Below are 20,760 nucleotides of genomic sequence, written 5' to 3' on the forward strand. Positions count from 1 at the left end.
TTATAAGGGTTAGAAATGGATGGTGGTGATGATAACAGATTATTGTGTGTATAATTAAGAGCCCTTAATTACGTATGTGAAAGTGGCTAAAAGGGGAATTTTTGGGTCATGTATGTTACTAGAATGAAAATTTAGAAGATAAAACATGGGGCTGTATAACAGTGGACACTGTTGTGGATGATGGGCTGGGGTTAATAGTACAACTATAAGAATGTTCTTTGATAAATTATAACAAAAGTATGACACTAATACATGGTGTCAGTGTCAATAACAGGGTTATATACAGAAAAAAAATACACCTAGTGTAAATTATGGACTATAGTTAATAAACTATAGTTTAATACTTGTTCATCGATTGTAATAAACGTACCACAACAATTCAAAGTGTCAACAACAGGGAAGTACCTGGAAACACTATTTTTTACATGACTTTTTGGTAGACCTACAACTTCTCTACTTAGAAAATAATAATAATAATATTTTTAAAAACATTATGCTAGGTGAAAGAAACCAGAAATCAAGTACTGCATATTGTATGATTCCTTTTATATAAAAAGTAAATATAAATAAATCAATAGATGCATATAGGTTAGTGGTTTTGTGGGAATGGTAAGGATAGAGGGATGAAGAGTTTGACTGTTAAGGGGTATGGAGATTTTCTTTTTGGAGTAATGAAAATGTTCTAAAATTGACTGTAGTGACAAATGAGTAATTCTGTGAATATACGAAAAGCCACTGATTGTACACTTTAGATGGCTTGTATTGCATGTGAATATATCTCAATAAAACTGATTTTTAAAATTATATTTTATTTTTATACACTTGCAGTGAACAATCTGAAATGAAATTAAGAAAAAAATTCCATTTACAATAGCATCAAAAATAATAAAATTGGGGGGTGGTCATTAGTCAGCCTTATCACCAACTGTTTAAAGTAAAAATAACATTGTATTGTAAGGTTTATATCATACTAGAAGCTAAACATTTGACAACAATTGCATAAAGGAAAGAAATGGAACTATACTGTTGTTTTTTACACTACTTGTAAAGTGGGATAATATCACTTGAAGGTAGAGTCAAAAATCAAAGATGTGTGTTTTAACCGTAAAGCAATCACTAAAATAACAAAGCAAAGTTATAACTAGCAAGCCAACAAAGGAGAAAAAACGGAATAATTTAAAAATTCAGCTAATACAAAGAAGGCAGAAAACCAGAAAAAAAGGAACAAAGAACAGATGAAACAAATGGGAAACAAATAGCAATATGGTAGATTTAAACCCAATCATAGTAATAATTGAGTTAAATGTACATGGAACCATCCCAATAAAAGTGAGAGTGCTGAACACCTACATTAGAAAAGAAGAAAGGACTCAAATCAATGATCTCAAAATCTACCTTGATAAAAATAGAAAAAGAAGAGTAAATGAAGCATAACATAAGCAGAAGAAAGGTAATAATATAAATAAAATAATGAAATAGCAGAAAACAATGAACTGGAAACAAACAATAGAGAAAATAAGTGAACCCAGAAGCTGCCTCTTTTAGAATATTAATAAATAGTTGTGCCACAATTGAGCCTCTATGTGGAAGGAAACAAACCTCAACCAATCCCCATATCTTATATATAAAATAACTCAAGATTGTTCACAGCCACCTTCTTCAAACTGAAAACAAGCCAAATGACCATCAACAGGAAAATGGATAAACAAAAAACAAACTGTGGTATATTCAAATTATGGAATACTATGCAGCAATGTAAAGAACTACTGATACTTGAAGCAGCATGAACGAATCTCATTAACATGAGTAAAAGGAATGTTACAGAAGAGATTACTGTAAGATTTCAAACTATAAGATTTCATTTATATGAAGTTCTGGAACAAGCACAACTAATCTACACTGGAAAAAATCAGAACAGTGAATGTTTTTGGTGAATAGGGAGAAAGGATTGATTGAGAAGGGGTAATGGTATTGTTCGACCTCCAGATAGGGGTTTAGATTACACAGATGCATGTATTTTCCAAAACTCATGAATGGTAAATGTAAGATTTATATATTTCATTGTAAATTTTACCCCAAGAGAGAAAAAAACCAACAAATGTAAACAAAGTTGAACTCTAGCTAATAATATGAATACTGAAGTGATTAGGAATGAAGTCCACTGATGTCTGCCAATTTACATTGAAATGTATAAAAAATAAGATGACTGATGCATGGATTGATGGATAATTATGTGATAAAGCAATTCAATAAAATGCCTGTAGAATCTAGGTGGTGGGTATATGGATGTTTAATATTAGATTCTTTCAATTTTATATATGTTTGAAAATTTTCATAATGTTGAGAAAAAAGAATGTTCCTACATTACTATGCATATAAATGCTTAAAAAGTAGATTAGAAAGATGCACACAACTCGACAGTGATAAACTCTGAAGAGAAGAGAATTAGAAGTAGAGGTGAGGGCCTTAAAGAGGAACTTCCACATTTTTCTGTATATTCTTGCAATTTTTTATAACCAGAATTTTTCATGTATTACATTTAAACTTTTAAAGGTACATAAACAGAGTATTATTCTTATTTACCAATATTTCACTTTTGAAGTTCTCATCACGTATTAGAAGAAAAATAAAATCATTTCTTTATCATTTCATTCTTTTTCTCCCCAGATTCAGTCTTAAAGCATGCGTTCTCTACTCTGGTCTTGTAGGTAAACAAAAATATTCTATTAACAGAGGGGTTTTTGTCCAGGAATGATATTGTCCCCATACCTTCACCCCAGGGACATCTGGCAATATCCAGAAACATTTTTATGTTTTACAAATTGGGGGAGTGGGGGTAGAGGGGGAGTAATTGTGCTTCTGGCTTCCAAGGGACAGAAATCAGGGATGCTGTGAAACATCCTACAATATACACCCCAAAAGAATTATCTGACACAAAATGTCAATACTGTCAAGGTTGAGAAACCCTGGCATAAATGTGCTGAGATGGAAATATCCCCAAAGAAGTTGTTAGTATAACTGAGTATATGCTTACCTATATCATACATTAAAAATTTATTTATTACATTACAGTTTAATGTGAAAGAAGCTACAGAAAAATAGTTCAATGCCATTTATGCAAACATCCAATCAAAGCCATATTTTTGTATGCACGTGCATATGTATATGCAAAGAAAAAGACCTGGAAGATGCCCATCAAACTGCTGACAGTGTACATATCTAGAGACAGGGAAGGGCTGAGTAAATAGAACAGTGAAAGGGAATCTATACTTTTTCCTCTATATGCTTTGTATTTTAAAAATTTTAATAAGAATGTATTCTTATTGCTTGGACATATTTTAAAGAGTAAAAATTAAACTATTTTCTAACAATAAATGGCTACATGGCTGTACTGTGAAGAATAAATTGGAATGGCAAAGGAAGCCTGAAGAAAGGAGACCAGTTAGAAGATACCTATAATAGGCCAGGTGAGAAATGGTAAGGGCCCAAGCTAATACTGTAGCAGTGGGTACAGAAAGGAAGAGTGAGGTTTAAAAGGTAAAACTGCCAGAACCTAGTATGTCAATAGGACCTACAGGCTGAGGGAGAATAGGGATTTAAAGGTAACTCCTAGGTTTCTGGCTTGAGGGAGTAAATGGTTGGAGGAATAATTTTATTGAATGATGTGTTTGGTTTTTAATATCTTGAGTTTGAAGAACCTATGTGTCATGGTCAATTCATGTGTCAACTTGGCCAGATGGTGGTACCCAGTTGGGTTGGGCGAGTGCTGGCCTGTCTGTTGCTAATGAGGACATTTCATGGACTTAAATCAGGATCACACTGGCTACATCCACAGCTAATTACATTTGTAATCAGCTAAGAGGTGTGCCTTCTGCAATGAGTAATACTTAATCTAATCACTGGGAGGCTTTTAAGGAGGATTCAGAAGAGATAGTCACTCTTTCTGCTTCAGCCAGTGAGCCTTTCCTGTGGAGTTTGTCCGGACCCTTCATCGGAGTTACTAGTTTCACAGCATGTCCTATGGATTTTGAACTCTTTCATTCCCACGGCTGTCCAGTCAACCTCTTCTGAGAGTTTGTTGAGGACCTTCACTGTAGTTGCCAGCTTGTGGCCTGCCCTACAGACCTTGGACTCTACATTCCCATGGTTATGTTAGACACTTCCATAAATTTTATATCTACAGATATCTCCTGCTGATTCTGTTTCTCTAGAAAACCTTAGCTAATATACTATGCAATAACAAAGTTGAGATAATCTGCAGGTAGTTGGTAGGCTGAAAGAAGAAACATCTGGCCTAAAGACAGATTTCAAAGTCATCATCACAATAGGTAGTAGCTAAAGCCATGGCAATAAAATCATCCAGAGAACTGTTGCTAAACAATGGGAGAAAATAGGACAGAGCCTAAGGAACACTAATAAGAAAGAAACCCAGAAAAAGAAAAGACTCACAGAGTGGCCAGAATTTTAGGAGTTATAAGATGGCAAGCAGGAAAAGTTTCAAGAAGAATCAAGTAGTAAATAGTGTCAAATGTGGCAGAGAAGTACAGTAACATAAAAAATGAAAAGTTTCTATTATTTTTTTAACAGGGAAAACACTGATAACCTTCATAAGAACAGTTTAAGAGGGATGGTGGAGCAAAAGTCAGATTACAGCAAAATGAGAAATCAATGGAAGGTAAAATTGACATAGAAACATGGACTATTCTTTCAAGAAATTGGATTTCATCACGTAAATATTTATTTACAGTATAAGTGTAATCATGCCAAAAAGCAGAACAATCAAGAAGGAACTGTATATGCATCCAAAAAGAGACAACTCTTTCTTTGAGGTAATAGGAATAGGTAGGAATGGCCCCCCAAAATAAATAAATAAATAGTAGAGGCAGTTACTGCATGATGACTTCTATTTTCTTTATGAAATTAAGTGCTGAGAGTATCAGAGTACAACAAGAAGTTTAAGGAATGTTTAAGGTATAGAATAGCCAGTGTGGGGGATGGGAAAAGGTGTCAGCAAGGGCAAGTTAGAAAAATACTAACCAATCCTGGGCGATCTAGCTGTGATTAGAAACCATAAGTATGAAAGTGGTATAAATCCACTTTATTAAAGTGTTTCTCCAATAAGGCTGGATTATCTGGGAGCCTAAAAGGAAAAGGGACTGATTGAGGTTAAGGATTTTCAGGGATGGTATGGTAGAAGAACAAGAAAAGGAGGTTTAGACCTCCCAAGCTGCATCATCAGGTTATACCCCTTTTCAGTGCTGTTAGTGCCTAGGTATCCTCTATTGCTAATTATGTTGCTTTATAATTACCTGCATTATGCGTCAATTTCTTTGCTTTAGACAGCATGAAATTTGAGAGCCTGTTTTGTTTACAGCTTTATCTTTGATCTTTAGTACCTAAACAATGCAAAACACCTAACAGGTACTCAGTAAATGTGTGATTGCTTGACACATTCATTCAAAATATACTTAGCTAAGAGACTCTCAGGTACCAGGCCAAACACTATTCATACAATGGAAAACAAAACAGGTACAGAGCTTCACTTCATGAATTTTACAGAAGAATGAGAAATCTCCAGACAAAAAGAAAACATGTAAATATATAAATAATTACAAATTGTGATGTGTAGTGAAAAGGAAACAAACAAATGCAGAGATAGAGAAAATTAGAAGAAGGGAGATCTATTTTTGGTCAGGCAGTCTTTTCTAAGGAGAGATTTAAACTGAAACATGAAAGACGAGAAGGGACTGGCTCTGCAAAGAAAAAAGGGAAGAATACTGAGGAAAGAGCAAACAACATTTGCAAGGGCCCTGAGGTAGGAAAGAGCCTGGCATGATTCAGCATATACAAATGACAATGTAAAATAAAACAGAATAGCATACTCTTAGACAACGTTATACATCCAAACTAAAAGTCACAAAAGAGCTGCAGAATAGTCCTGAAAACCTCAGCCCAAATCCAACTTTCTGCCTCTTGGCCTCCTGTTCATTCTGCTCTCTTAAAGAGGTCAAGAGGTAGTGTGGCACACAGTCTAACTCAACCGTCCTGGATAGCTCATTTAAACAACGCAAACACATGAAGCCTATGGGAACAAGTATGGGAACAAGGGCTTGTAATTCTGCATAGCTTGATGAAATATCTGGATACATTACAGAGTATGTTGGGCAGATAATTAAAAAGTATTAGCAAAGTCCCTCGAGGGGCTAGAGAAAAAATACAGAACTATTAAACATTCCCACCTGAGAAACCCCTGATACTCTCTCAAACATTAGGGACTCCCAAGTTAATAGGCCAAGCCCTTGATCTTGAGGCTTGCTCTTATGAAACTTATTTCAGTAGTGGAGAAGCTAAACTTATGTATTGCTGTAACTAAGAGTTACTTTCAGAAAACCTCTCTTGTTGCTCTAAGCCCAACTCTGCAAGAAAAATCATTACCCTCCCCACTATGTGGGACATCACACCCAGGAGTGAAAATCTACCTGGTAACATAGAATATGACTGCCAGGGATGAACCTGGCCCTGGCACCATGGGATCGACAATGCCTTCCTGACCAAACGGGAAAAGAAATGTAACAAAATACGGTATGAGTGCTAAGAGAGTTCAAATAAAGTTGAGAGCCTATTCTGAGGCTACTATTATGCAAGCTTCAGCTAGATATTGATAATTGCCATGGTTTGCCAAACTCCAACCAACACCATTCCTGTTAACCCTAAAGAACAGTAGGGTTCTATTTGAGATTCTACAAAAGTTTCACACACTAAGATTGCTGTCCACAAACCTATAATCTCTAGATGGTTCCTAGGCCAGATAAGTCTTAAAACTCAGAGAGGCCAGCCTTTCCCAGAATATCAACAAGTCCCATTTCCCTAGCCTATATTATCAATACCCCTTTTCAACATGAAAAAGTTAGAAGGGCATAGCCCAAATACCCCTAAAGATTGGGAGCAAGATCAAAAGAGAAGACGGAGTTATAACAGAGAATTTAGGATTTAACAGATGAGTGTGACTGCATACATTTCTTTTAGTCTCTAGTGTCTTAGAGCAGCTAGAAGGAAAAACCTGAAATTGTGAACTGTAACCCATACCAAACTTTGAAATCTGTTCTATAACTACTTGCTAAAATGTATTTGGAAATTTACTGTTTTATTGTGTATGTTATATTACACAATAAAAAATGTTAAAAAAAAGAAAAGATAAAAGAGGCCAAGAGGAAATTTCTCTTTATCTCTTTCATATATCCTAACCATGTTAGTTGTTCAAAGCCTTTGTTTTCAAAATAACATACAACTATAAAATAGAAATTATCCATAGTGGTGAAGTTCTAGAAATAAGTCAGAATTCAATTCAAGCCATGGAAAAATCTTAGTAGTATTGTTACCCTGGCCTTTTCTTGAAGAACTATAGATCTTAAGGCAATACCCCCAAAACTTTGTCAGTAGAACTCTAACAAGCTCTAGTCCAACTCTAAATAGTTTATTCCTCAGTGATCCTGTCTTATGCTCTACAGCAATCTGATGGGAGACCTAGTCCTAGACATGGGGTGGAAGAACCTGGTCTGCTGCTCACATTTAGAAACCACTTCTCTCTTCCCCTCTTACAGCATAAAAGGTAACGGCCTATGAATGCACAGAAGTTTCATAAACCAATTTCAAATAAGGCAACAAGGGAAAAAATCTACATATTCAAATATATGGATACTTTATTTAAATATGCTTATGGTTAAGCTAACTAAGATATCCATTGATGGTGGTTTTAAGTGTATTATTTGTTTTCGTAAATAAAATAAATAAATAAATAAATTCCTCTCTTTGGGGGAAAAAAAGGCAATGGCCACCATAAATTTATCTTTTACAAAACATACATATAAAAGGTTATTTTTCCAAGAGGAAGCAAATGCTCTCAAAAATACTCTAGATTTCAGTGAGAGTTCCAAGATAATCTTAGGTCAGGGTAAGTTTTGCATATTATGAAAAAAAACAGGAATCTGCTTTTTGCTCAACTTTATTGCTCCCAATTGGGTAGCGGCCTATAATCCTGCCTAAACTCTACCACTCATACTCTATGGTCTGCTGTATCTGTCTTCTACTGGAAGTCTCTCTCTGGTGCCCAGGTGGAAGATGCTGATGGCCATCTAGAAGCAAATTCTCTATCTTTCAGCTGTTATAACAGATGGCTGCTGCCTGAAGTGTAAGCTCTAAAAGACAAATTAAAGTAGCACTCTCCAAATTATATGAGCAAGGTAGTGCTAGCCCTGGGGTGATATGAATAGGTTAAAATAGTCTGATACATTACTGTATAAAGTAGACATTATACTTCTTGCCAGTATTATAGATACTAACTTTACCCATGAAGCAATCCTAAGTTTCTTCCTCTATAAAACAGGGATAAAAAGAGTAGCTATATCTCAGGACTGCTGTGAATACTAAATGAGATAATGCATATATGGTGCTAGAACAATTTTGGCTATGAAAAACTTATTAATAATATTAATTACACTACTGATGTTAAGAGATAAAACTATCATCATTTCCATTAGTAGCATGGCTCTGCAAGTCTACCTCAAACTAAGCAATTTACTTTCTGCTGCTTACACTCTAATATTTTCTGCTCTATTTGCTCTCTGGCAGAACCCAGATACTGGATTTCATGTAAAACATACTCATGATGCTCTGGAAATAACTCTTTTCTACATTTCTCATCTGCCATATCACCTCAGGCCTGCCCACAGATATTGGGCTAAAAGACAACATAAGCTTTGCACATAAACTGTCCAAGCAGGAGCAATATGCCTGCGGCAATAGTAAAGGCTTCAGTGAAGAGGTATGAAGTAGTTTCAATAAGTCAGAATTGTATAAGTCACAGAACAAGAGGGCATTACACTCTTTGCTCATTATTATTGACCTTTACACTAAACGTCCGAAACAGTTACTACATTGCTCTGTCAACCTTGAGTCAAATTCAAACAATGTACTCTCTGCTACATATTTCTCACAATATTCTGCTCTACTGATTCTCAGGGAGAAACCAGTTCTTGAACATTGGGTGAAACATACTGATGACACTCCAGAAATATCTCCTCTCTCAATTTCCCATTTCTCAAAAGATGAGGGCTGCTTGATATACTTTTTCAAAAATAGCAAGAATTGTCTAAGTAGACAACCTAATTATCTAAGTAGAAATGCTGAACTAGTGATAATATGAAGGTTATCACTACTGACAATACAAGTAATGATACTAGGTGAAGATGATATAAAACAGTAAGGGGTATGTATGTACTTAACATAAACATTTCCAAATATATATCAAAGTAGAAAAAGAATTATATAATGAATCCTAAGATACTCATCACTTAGCTCCAACAATCAGCATTATTTTACTTTTCCATTTATATCTTCCCCTACTTTTTTCCTCGAGTATTATAAAAAAACAAATCTGAAATGATTCTGGCACATTTTGGAAATAACTAAAGACATGCTCTCATCCCAACTCTGGAGGCCTTAATTCTATGTATCTTATACAGAACTAGCTTGACAAGTTCAATCCCAAATCTTAAGTAATTTACTATCTTGTCACTTCTTTCACTGCATTCTGCTCTGCCCATTCTCGACAGTAGGCTTGGTCCTGGATTTTAGGTGTAACATACTGACAATACTCCAGAGGCAAGTCCTCTCTCACTCTCTCTCCTCTCGTGAAATATGAGGGTTGCTTGGGAAATATTTCCAAAAAGAATGACAGAAACACAAAACAAATTTCTAATACCCTAATCATAGTATTAAAAGCTTCATGAGAAGCCCAGGGAAACGATATGAGATGACTTTATACTGATACATGGTGATATAGATAAGGATGTTATATTCTTAGCCCAACTCTATATATCTTACTTCTAAATCCTAGACTATGTACAGAACAGTCTGACAAGCTCTAGCCCAACATAAGTAATTTGATCTCCCTCATTTCCTCCAAAAGCATTTTGCTCTACCTGTTCTCTAAAGGAGACTTGGTCCTGGATTTTAGGTGTAACATACTGACAATATTCCAGAGGCAACTCCTTTCTCATTCTCTCTCCTCTCATAAAAGATGAGGGTTGCTTAAGAAACATGTCCTAAAGGAATGATAAAAACACAAAATAAATTGTCAAATCAGAACAATAAGCTAATCATCACATTTTAGGATTAATGAGAAGTTCAGGGAAATGATACTAAGTGAAAATATTCTGATAAATGTTTGACATAAAGGTGTTATATTCTTTGCCCAACTCTGCAGACCATAATTTTTTATTGTGATAAAATGCAAATAAAATAAAAATAATTTTAACCATTTTTAAGTGTACAATTCTGTGGCATTAAGTACACTGACAATGTGATGCAACCTTCACTACTATCTATTTCCAGAATATTTTCATCATCTCAAGTAGAACCTCATACCCATTAAGCAATAATTTCCCATTTCCCCTGTTCCCCTGCCCAACCCTGTAAATTATTCCTTGGCTCTTGTCTCTATGAGTTTGCTGAATCTAAGTATTTGATATAAGAAAAATCATACAATAAATGTCCTTTTGCATCTGGCTTATTTTAGAAAACATAATGTCTTTAAGGTTCATCCATGCTGAAGCATGTGTTAGCAACTCAATTTCTTTTTATAGCTGAATAATATATCACTGTATGTGTTTTGTTTATTCATTCATCAATTGATGGGCACTTGGATTTCTTCTACCTTTTAAGTACTGTGAAGAATGCTGCTATGGACACTGATGTACAAATAACTGTTCAAATTCCTGTTTTTGGGTGGTGCAAGGGTAGCTTAGTGGTAGAATTCTCGCCCGCCATGCGGGAGACCCGGGATTGATTCCTGGAGCCTGCACATGCCAAAAACAAAACAAAACAAATTTCCGTTTCAATTCTTTGGGATCTACACCCTAGAGTGGAACTGCCAGATCATATGGTAACTCTTATGCTCGGCTAAACGGTGCAGAAGCTGCACCATTTTTCATTCCCACCAATGTATTAAGGTTCCTATTTCTCTGCATCCTCCCCCAATTTTTTCTTTCTTTCTTTTTTTGTATGCTGTATGGCAGGGATCACATTTCATTCTTTTCCCAGGTGGGTATCCCATTATTACAGCATCATTTGTTGAATTTTTGTTTGGTTGTTTTTTTGCTTGTTTTTGGGAATTACATGTGACAGGAATCAAACCCAGGACTCCCACTTGGCAGGTGTGAATTCTACCACTGAATTACCCTTGCACCCCTATTTTTCATTTTTAACAACAGCCATTCTAGTAGTTGTGAAGTGGCAGATTATTGTGATTTCAATTTGCATTTCTCTAATGGTTAATGATGTTTGGAATCTTTTCATATACTTATCGGCCATCTGTTTACCTTTTTGGAGAAAAGTCTATTCAAGTACTCTGCTCATTTTTAACTGAGTTGATTGCCTTGACCTTGCTGAACTGCAGTTATTTATATATTCTGGATATTAGTTCCTAATGAATTACATGATTAGCTATTTTTCTCCCATTCAGTAGACTGTTCTTTCCCTCTCTTAATGGTTTCATTTGAAGCAATAATATTTTTAATTTTTATGTAAAACATTTATCTATTTTTTTGGTTGCTTATGCTTTTGGTGTCAAACCTAAGAATCCACTGCCTAATAGGAGGTCCTGAAGATACTGCCTTATGTTTCCTTCTAAGAGTTTTGTAATATTAGCTATTTTATTTAGGTGGTCGATCCACTTCAAATTAATTTTTGTACATGGTGTGAGATAGGGATCCAAAAATTCATTTTTTTTGCATATGGAAATGAAGTTGTACCAATATCATTTGTTGAAGAAAGCATTCTTTCTATCATTGAATGGACTTAGCACTCATGTCAAAAACCCTCTGGCAAAAAAAAAAAAATCATCTGGCATTAGGTGTGTGGGTTTGTTTCTAGACTCTCAGTTCTATTCCATTGCTCTACTTGTCTATCCTTCTGCCAGTATCACACTGTTTTAAATAGTGTTGCTCAAAATAAGATTTGAAGTCAAGAGGTGAAGAGTCCTTCAACTTTGTTCTTTTTTTTTCAAGACCGTTTTGGCTATTTGTGCTATTTTGGCCCCTTGGCATCCCATATGAATTTGAGGTTTGTCAATTTTATTGATCGTTTCTTTATTTCATTGATTCTGTTTATTCTTTATTTCATTTATCTCCACTCTAATCTCTACTATTTTCTTCCTTCTGGTCACTTTGATTTTAGTCTGCTCTTCTTTTTCTAGCTCCTTAGGTATAAATTTAGGTTACTGATTTATGATCTTCCTTATACTTAATGTAGGCATTCACAGCTATGAGTCCCTCTGAGTAATGCCATTGCTGCATCCCCTAAGTTTTGGGGTATAGTTTTGTTTTTGTTTTTTTTTAAAATTTATTTATTAATTTAAAAAATTAACAAATGAAATAAAAATTAACACAGATAATCAGTAATTCACAATATCATCACTTAGTTGCATATTCATCATTTCTTAGAACATTTGCATCCATTCAGAAAAAGAAATAAAGACAACAGAAAAAGAAATAAAATGAGAACAGAAAAAAAAAATTATACCTACCATACCCCTTACCCCTCACTTTCACTGATCACTAGCATTTCAAACTAAATTTATTTTAACATTTGTTCCCCCTATTATTTATTTTTATTCCATATATTCTACTCGTCTGGTGACAAGGTAGATAAAAGGAGCATCAGACACAAGGTTTTCACTATCACACAGTCACATTGTGAAAGCTATATTATTATTCAACTATCTTTGAGAAACATGGCTACTGGAACACAGCTCTACATTTTCAGGCAGCTCCCTCTAGCCTCTCCCTTACATCTTGAATAACAAGGTGATATCTACTCAATGCGTAAGAATAACCTCCAGAATAACCTCTCGACTCTGTTTGGAATCTCTCAGCCATTGACACTTAGTCTCGTTTCACTCTTCCCCCTTTTGGTCAAGAAGGTTTTCTCAATCTCTTGATGCTAAGTTTCAGCTCGTTCTAGGGTTTTTCTCAATCCCTTGATGCTGAATCTCAGTTCATTCTAGGATTTCTGTTCCACGTTGCCAGGAAGGTCCACACCCCTGGAAGTCATGTCCCATGTAGACAGGGGGAGGGTGGTGAGTATGCTTGTTGTGTTGGCTGGAGAGAGAGGCCACATCTGAGCAACAAAAGAGCCTCTCTTGGGGGTGACTCTTAGGCCTAAATTTTTAGTAGACTTGACCTATCCTTTGTGGGGTTAAGTTTCATATGAACAAACCCCAAGACTGCGGGCTCAGCCTATAGCTTTGGTTGTCCACACTGCTTGTGAGAATATCAAGAATTCAACTTGGAGAAGTTGCATTTCTCCCCGTTCTCACCATTCCCCAGAGGAGGCTTTGCAAATACTTTCCCACTCACTGATAGAATCACTCTGGGATTCATCAGGGCATCACTCTGGACAAGCCAACAAAATATCATGTCCTACCTGAGATTCCAAGTACTCATGGTGTTCTATCAAACTATCTACATAAGTTATATTAGGAAATGCACTAGTCAAAATACAAATTCTGTAACAAACATTTTTTGCTTTAGTCTCACACATAAGGTGACATTTTAAAATATTAATTAACATCTATTTTCAGCACCCTGTAATAATGACATTCCTTTGTTCTTCCTCATGCAAAAACATTTTTTAAATTTGTACATTTAGTTATTATTATTATATACTCTAGGCATTCCTAGATTATACCATCTCAATCTTTAACATCTATCTTTCTTTCTGATTTCATTTATGTCCCCAGCCCTCTACCCTCTATCATTCTCACATGCAGCTTCATTCAGTGTTTTAACATTACAGTTAGGTAGTATTGCAGTCCATTTCTGAGTTTTTGTATTCAGTCCTGTTGCACAGTCTGTATCCCTTCAGCTCCAATTACCCAATATCTTACCCTATTTCTGTCTCCTGATGGTCTCTGTTACCAAGGAAATATTCCAAGTTTATTCACTAATGTCAGTTCATATCAGTGAGACCATACAGTATTTGTCCTTTTGTTTTTGGCTAGTCTCACTCAGCATAATGTTCTCAAGGTCCATCCATGTTGTTACATACTTCATAATTTTATTCTGTCTTAAAGCTCCATAATATTCCATCGTATGTATATACCACAGTTTGTTTAGCCACCTGTCTGTTGATGGACATTTTGGCTGTTTCCATCTCTTTGCAATTGTAAATAATGCTGCTATAAACATTGGTGTGCAAATGTCCATTCGTGTCTTTGCCCTTAAGTCCTCTGAGTAGATACCTAGCAATGGTATTGCTGGGTCATATGGCAATTCTATATTCAGCTTTTTGAAGAAACACCAAACTGCCTTTCATAGCGGTTGCACCATTTGACATTCCCACCAACTGTAAATAAGTGTGCCTCTTTCTCCACATCCTCTCCAACACTTGTCATTTTCTGTTTTGTTGATAATGGCCATTCTGGTAGGTGTGAGATGATATCTCATTGCGGTTTTGATTTGCATTTCTCTAATGGCCAGGGACGTTGAGCATCTCTTCATGCGCCTTTTGGCCATTTGTATTTCCTCTTCTGAGAAGTGTCTGTTCAAGTCTTTTTCCCACTTTGTAATTGGATTGGCTGTCTTTTTGTTGCTGAGTTGAACAATCTCTTTATAAATTCTGGATACTAGACCTTTATCTGATATGTCGTTTCCAAATATTGTCTCCCATTGTGTAGGCTGTCTTTTTACTTTCTTGTTGAAGTTCTTGATGTACAAAAGTGTTTAATTTTGAGGAGTCCCCATTTATTTATTTATTTATTCAGTGCTCTTGCTTTGGCTATAAAGGTCTATAAAATCGCCTCCAGTTATAAGATTTATAAGATATTTCCCTACATTTTCCTCTGTTTTATGGTCTTAGACCTAATGTTTAGATCTTTGACCCATTTTGAGTTAACTTTTGTATAGGGTGTGAGATATGGGTCCTCTTTAATTTTTTTGCATATGGATATCCACTTCTCTAGGCACCATTTATTGAAGAGACTGTTCTGTCCCAAATGAGTTGGCTTGACTGCCTTATCAAAGATCAAATGTCCATAGATGAGAGGGTCTATATCTGAACATTCTATTCAATTCCATTGGTCAATATATCTATTTTTATGCCAGTACCATGCTGTTTTGACCACTGTGGCTTCATAATATGCCTTAAAGTCAGTCAGTGTGAGACCTCCAGCTTTGTTTTTTTTCCTCAAGATACTTTTAGCAATTCGGGGCACCCTGCCCTTTCAGATAAATTTGTTTATTGGTTTTTCTATTTCTGAAAAGTAAGTTGTTGGGATTTTGATTGGTATTGCCTTGAATCTGTAAATCAATTAGGTAGAATTGACATCAACTATATTTAGTCTTCCAATCCATGAACATGGTATGCCCTTCCATCTATTTAGGTCTTCTGTGATTTCTTTTAACAGTTTCTTGTAGTTTTCTTTGTATAGGTCTTTTGTCTCTTTAGTTAAATTTATTCCTAAGTATTTTATTCTTTTAGTTGCAATTGTAAATGGAATTCATTTCATGGGGTATAGATTTTTCATTTATAAATCTCTAAAAATTTTCTCATTTTCCTTGTAATTTCTTCTTTGATCCAACAATTCTTTAAAAGGGTGTTGTTTAATTTCCACATACTTGTAAATTTTCCAGCTTTCCTTTGTTATTTTTATCTTTATTCCACTATGTTCAGACAAGATGCCTTGTATGATTTCTACCTTTCAAGATGTATTAAGATTTAATTTGTGGCCTAATAATGGTCTACCTTGGAGAATAATCCATATGCTCTTGAAAGGAATGTGTACTTTGCTGATATCAACTGGAGTATACTCTACATTCCTTGGCGGTAAGTAATTTACAGTGTTGTTCATGTCCTCTATTTCCTTGCTGTCCTTTTGTCTAGATGTCCTATCCATTATTGAAAGTGGTACACTGAAGTCTCTTACCATTACTGAAGAACTGTCTATTTCTCCCTTCAATTCTGTCATATTTTGTTTAATTTATTTGGGGGGGGTTGTTATTAAGTGCATATATGTTTATAATTGTTATATATCTTACTGAATTGAACCTTTTATCAATATGTGTCTTTCTTTGACACCTGAATCCTTTCTTGGCTTAAAATCTACAGGGTCACAATAATATAGCTATTTGGTTCTCTTGGTTATCTACATAGGGTATCTTTTTCCAGCCTTTTACTTTCAATCTCTTTGGTCTTTGTATTTAAAGGGATTCTCTTGTACACAGAATAAAGCTGGATCATGTTATTTTTATCCAATCTGCCAATCTCTGCCTTTTAATAAGAGCGCTTAATCTATTCATATTTAAAGTAATAACTGATAAGGAAGGATTTACTTCTGCCATTTAGATATTTCTTATCTGAAGGCCTTTTACATTTTTGTTACTCATTCCCTCCATTACTGCCTCTTTTTTCTTTTTTTGCATTTATCTGCTTTTTTGTAGTGTAGCTTTACGACTCCCTTCTTCGCTCCTTTTCGCTGTATTTTTTAGTTATTTTCTTAGTGGTTACCTTTGTGATTACAGTTAACATCTTAAACTAATAGCAACCTAATTTGAATAATACCAACTTAGTTTCAGTGGTACACAAACTCTCTATTTCCACACTTTTCTGCCACACCCCCTTCTAAATGGTATTGGCTCAGATTACCTCTTTATACATTATATGCCCACTAGCATAGGCTTTAATTATTGTTTTACACCTTTGCCTTTTAAGTCATATATGAGGAACAAAGAGTAATTAAAAACCAAAAGAATAATTACATAGGATTTTACATTTACCTATGTAGTTGCCATTACCAATGTTCTTTATTTCTTCTTATGGCTTTGAGTTAATGAGTAGACCTTACTTCTTAATCCCAAACCACATAAAGAACACTCTGATAACCTACAGCCCAATATAAATCATTCATTCTCTTGTCGCTTCCTCCACTGCATTCTGTTCTACCTGTTCTCGAAAGGAGCCTTGGTCCTGGATTTCAGGTGTAACATATTGACAGTACTCTGGAGGCAATTCCTTTCTCACGCTCTCTTCTCTCATAAAAGATGAGGGTTGCTTAGGAAATATGTTCTAAAGGAAAAACAAAAACACAAACTCTCTGATGCAACAATATGGAATCAAAATATTATAGGCTTCAGTGAGAAGCTGAGAAAAGTTACAGTAGGTAAGGAAATTCTGATACATTTTAATATATATATAAGATATTGCACTCTTAGCCCACACTATAGACACTGACTTGTTAAAAAAGAAATTTTTATTCACCCTCTGTAAAATTGATCTAAAGTGTATAATCATTAGCTCTCAGTATAATCACAGAGTTGTGCATTCATCACCACAATCAATTTTAAAACATTTCCACTGCTCCAAAAGTAAAAAAATAATAAAAACCCCATACTCGTAAACCCCTCATCATTAATAGTGGGGTGGTACCTTTGTTACTACTGTCAACTATTGTCTATAGTTTGCATTAGGTGGACTTTTCCATACTCAACCCCATTATTAATGCCTTGTAATAGCGACAAATTTGTTCTAGTTCATGGAAGAACATGCATATATTTGTACTATTAACCACATTCATCACCCACAGCAGAGTTCTCTATGTCATACAGTCCCAAATGTTATCCTGTAGTTACATACACTACTCTAAGCTTCCCTTTTCAACCACAATCACAAACACAATTCAACACTGTTAATTAAACTCACAATAGTGTACTACCATCCCCTCACCCCTTTCCAAACAATTATAACCAACCTTATTAAACATTCTGCACAATAAGCTTCAACTCCCCATTCTCTACCCTCATTCTACCTCCTGGTAACCTATACCTTAGGTATTAATTTCATGAGTTTGCTCATTATAATTAGTTCGTATAGTGAGGTCAGACAAAATTTGTCCTTTTGTGCCTAGCTTATTTTACTCAGTACAATGTCCTCCAGGCTCATTCACATTGCTGCATGCATCAGGACTTTATTTCTTCTTACAGCTGAATAATATCCCATCGTATGTATATAACATATTTTGTTTATCCATTCATTTGTTGATGGTTGCTTCCTTTTTTGGCAATTGTAAATAATGTTACTATGAACATCAGTGTGCAAATCTCTATGTCCCTGCTTTCAGTTCTTCTGAGTATGTACCTGGCAGTGGGATTGCCAGATTATATGGAAGTTCTATACTTAGCTTCCTGAGGAACCAACAAACTGCCTTGCACAGTGGCTAAATCATAATACATTCTCACCTATTTCTCTACATCCTCTCCAACACTTGTAGTTTTTGTTTTTTGTAATGGTAGTCCAGTAGGTGTGAAATGATATCTCTTTGTGGTTTTGATTTACATCTCTCTAACAGCTAGTAATGTTAAGCATCTTCTCATGCGCTTTTTAGCAATTTGTATTTCCTCTTCGGAGAAGTATTTATTAACTCTTTTGCCCATTTATTAATTAAGTTGTTTAGGTTTTTATTGTTGAGTTGTAGGATTTTTTTAAACATATTCTGGATATTAAAACCTTACCAGTTATCTGATTTTTTTCACCCATTGAGTAGGCTGTCTTTTCACCTTCTTGACAAAGTCTTTGTAACACAAAAGTATTCCATTTTTTTCACATGGGCAGGCACCAGGAATAGAAAATGGGTCTCCGGCATGGCAGGGGAGAACTCTGCCTGCTGAACCACTATGACCCGCCCCAAAAGTATTCAGTTTTGAGGAGGTCCCATTTGTCTATTACTTTCTTTCATTGCTAATGCTTTAGCTGTAAAGTCTAAGAAATCACTGCCTGCTACAAACTCTTGAAGATGCTTCTTTAAATTCTCTTCTAGGAGTTTTATGGTCCTGGCTTTTATATTTAGGTCTTTGATCTATTTTGAGTTAATTTTTGTATATGGCATGAGATAGGGGTTCTCTTTCATGCTTTTGCATATGGATATCTAGTTATTCCATTACCATTTATTGAAGAGATTGTTCTGTTCCAGTTGTGTGGACTTGGCAGCCTTGTCAAAAATTAATCAACTAAAGATCTGACAGTCTATTTCTGAACTCTCAATTCAATTCAATTAACAAGTACAGTTATCTTTCTGCCAATACCATGCTGTTTTTTGGGGTTTTTTTTTGTTTGTTTGTTTGTTTTTTTTGGTGTGGGCAAGCTCGGAAAAATGAACAATACCATGCTGCTTTGACCACTGAGGTTTTAGAAAGTCAGGAAGTGTGAGTCCTTCAATTTAATTTCTCTTTTTCAAGATGTTTGTGACTATTCAAGGCCCCTAGCCTTTCAAACAAATTTGATAATTAGATTTCTATTTCTGTAAAGTAGGCTGTTGGAATTTTTATTGCAATACACTGAATCTATAAATTGATTTGTACAGAATTAACATCTTAATGATCTTTAGTCTTCTAATCATGGACACAGAATGTCCTGCCATTTATTTAGGTCTTCTCTGATTTCTTTTAGTAATGTTTTGTAGTTTTTTGAGAACAGGTCGTTGACATCTTTGGTTAAATTTATTCCAAGACATTTGCTTCTTTTAGTAGCTACTGTAAATAGAATTTTTTTCTTCATTTCCTCCTCAAATTGATCATTACAAATATATAGATATGCTACTGATTTTTGCAGGATCCTGTATCCTGCCACTTTGCTGAACTTGTTTATTAGCTCTAGTAGCTTTGTTGTAGATTTCTCAGGACTTTCTAAGTGTAGAATCATATCATCTGCAAAACTGGAGCTTCTACTTCTTCCTTTCTAATCTGGATGCCTTTTATTTATTTTTCTTGTCTAACTAGAATTTCTAGCACAATGTTAAATGAAAATTAATTTTTAATCCTAAACTATATATAGAACAGTTTGAGAAAAAAACTACCCCCAAAATAAGTAATTTAGCCACTGTCACTTCATCCCACAGCATTCTTCTCTACCTGTTCTATAGGGAAAGCTGGGTCCTGGATTTTAGGTGCAACATATTGACAATACTCCAGAGGCAATTCCTCTCTCCCTCGCTCTTCTCTCATAAAACATGAAGGTTGTTTGGGAAACATGTCCTAAAGGAACAACAAAAACACAAAACAAACTGTCAACTCAGGGCAACACACTAATTCTAACATTGTAGTATTCATGAGAAATCCAGGAAAATGATACTGCATGGTATTTTGGCATACTTTGATACAAATAAGGATATTAGACTCTTAGCTCAACTTGCATTAATTTTTAATCCAAAAATCATTTATACACAGCATGACGAATTCTCCAAATTTTAAGTAATTTTGGATATGCTGCTTTTCCCTACATTGTTCATGTAAGGGCTATATGCTTGTGGTAACACTATGTCCTTTTGAAAGAACTATGAAATAATCTTGGTATATAGTCAAACCAATTCTGGAATAAAATATGAAGATGATACATGACTGTGCTGGTTTGAAGCTATTCTATACCCCAGAAAAGGCCATATTCTTTTAATCCATTCCTGTGAGTGTACTGTGGATTGGACCTTTCATTAGGTTATTTCAATTGAGATGCCACCTAGCTCATTGAAGGTGGGTCTTAATCCTTTCACTGGAATCCTTTATGAGAGGATAAAAGTCAGGAAAAACAGAAGAGAAGTACAGAGAAGCTAAGCAAGGACCCACAGAGGAAGTCAATGGAACCAGAAGTTGAAAGCAATGAAACCTCAGAGCAAAGGACCAGCATATACCTTTCCATGTGACAGAGGTATCCCAGATG

General features: G+C 35.2%; 1 protein-coding gene across 4 annotated transcripts in view; it reads right to left on the reverse strand.

Moving 5' to 3' along the window:
- CCDC15 (coiled-coil domain containing 15) overlaps positions 1–20,760 on the reverse strand; it is a 189,265-nt gene that overhangs the window by 119,508 nt on the left and 48,997 nt on the right. For all 4 annotated transcript variants that reach the window (XM_077112559.1, XM_077112556.1, XM_077112558.1 and 1 more), the window contains exons 11-13: positions 19,959–20,081; positions 16,999–17,121; positions 9,981–10,103 (exon numbers count right to left, since the gene is read on the reverse strand). In XM_077112559.1, coding sequence (XP_076968674.1) covers positions 9,981–10,103; positions 16,999–17,121; positions 19,959–20,081 — 369 coding nt within the window. The remainder of the gene's footprint in view (positions 1–9,980; positions 10,104–16,998; positions 17,122–19,958; positions 20,082–20,760) is intronic.

Source organism: Tamandua tetradactyla, chromosome 8 (assembly GCF_023851605.1).
Source record: "Tamandua tetradactyla isolate mTamTet1 chromosome 8, mTamTet1.pri, whole genome shotgun sequence".
In the NCBI taxonomy this organism is placed as follows: domain Eukaryota; kingdom Metazoa; phylum Chordata; class Mammalia; order Pilosa; family Myrmecophagidae; genus Tamandua; species Tamandua tetradactyla.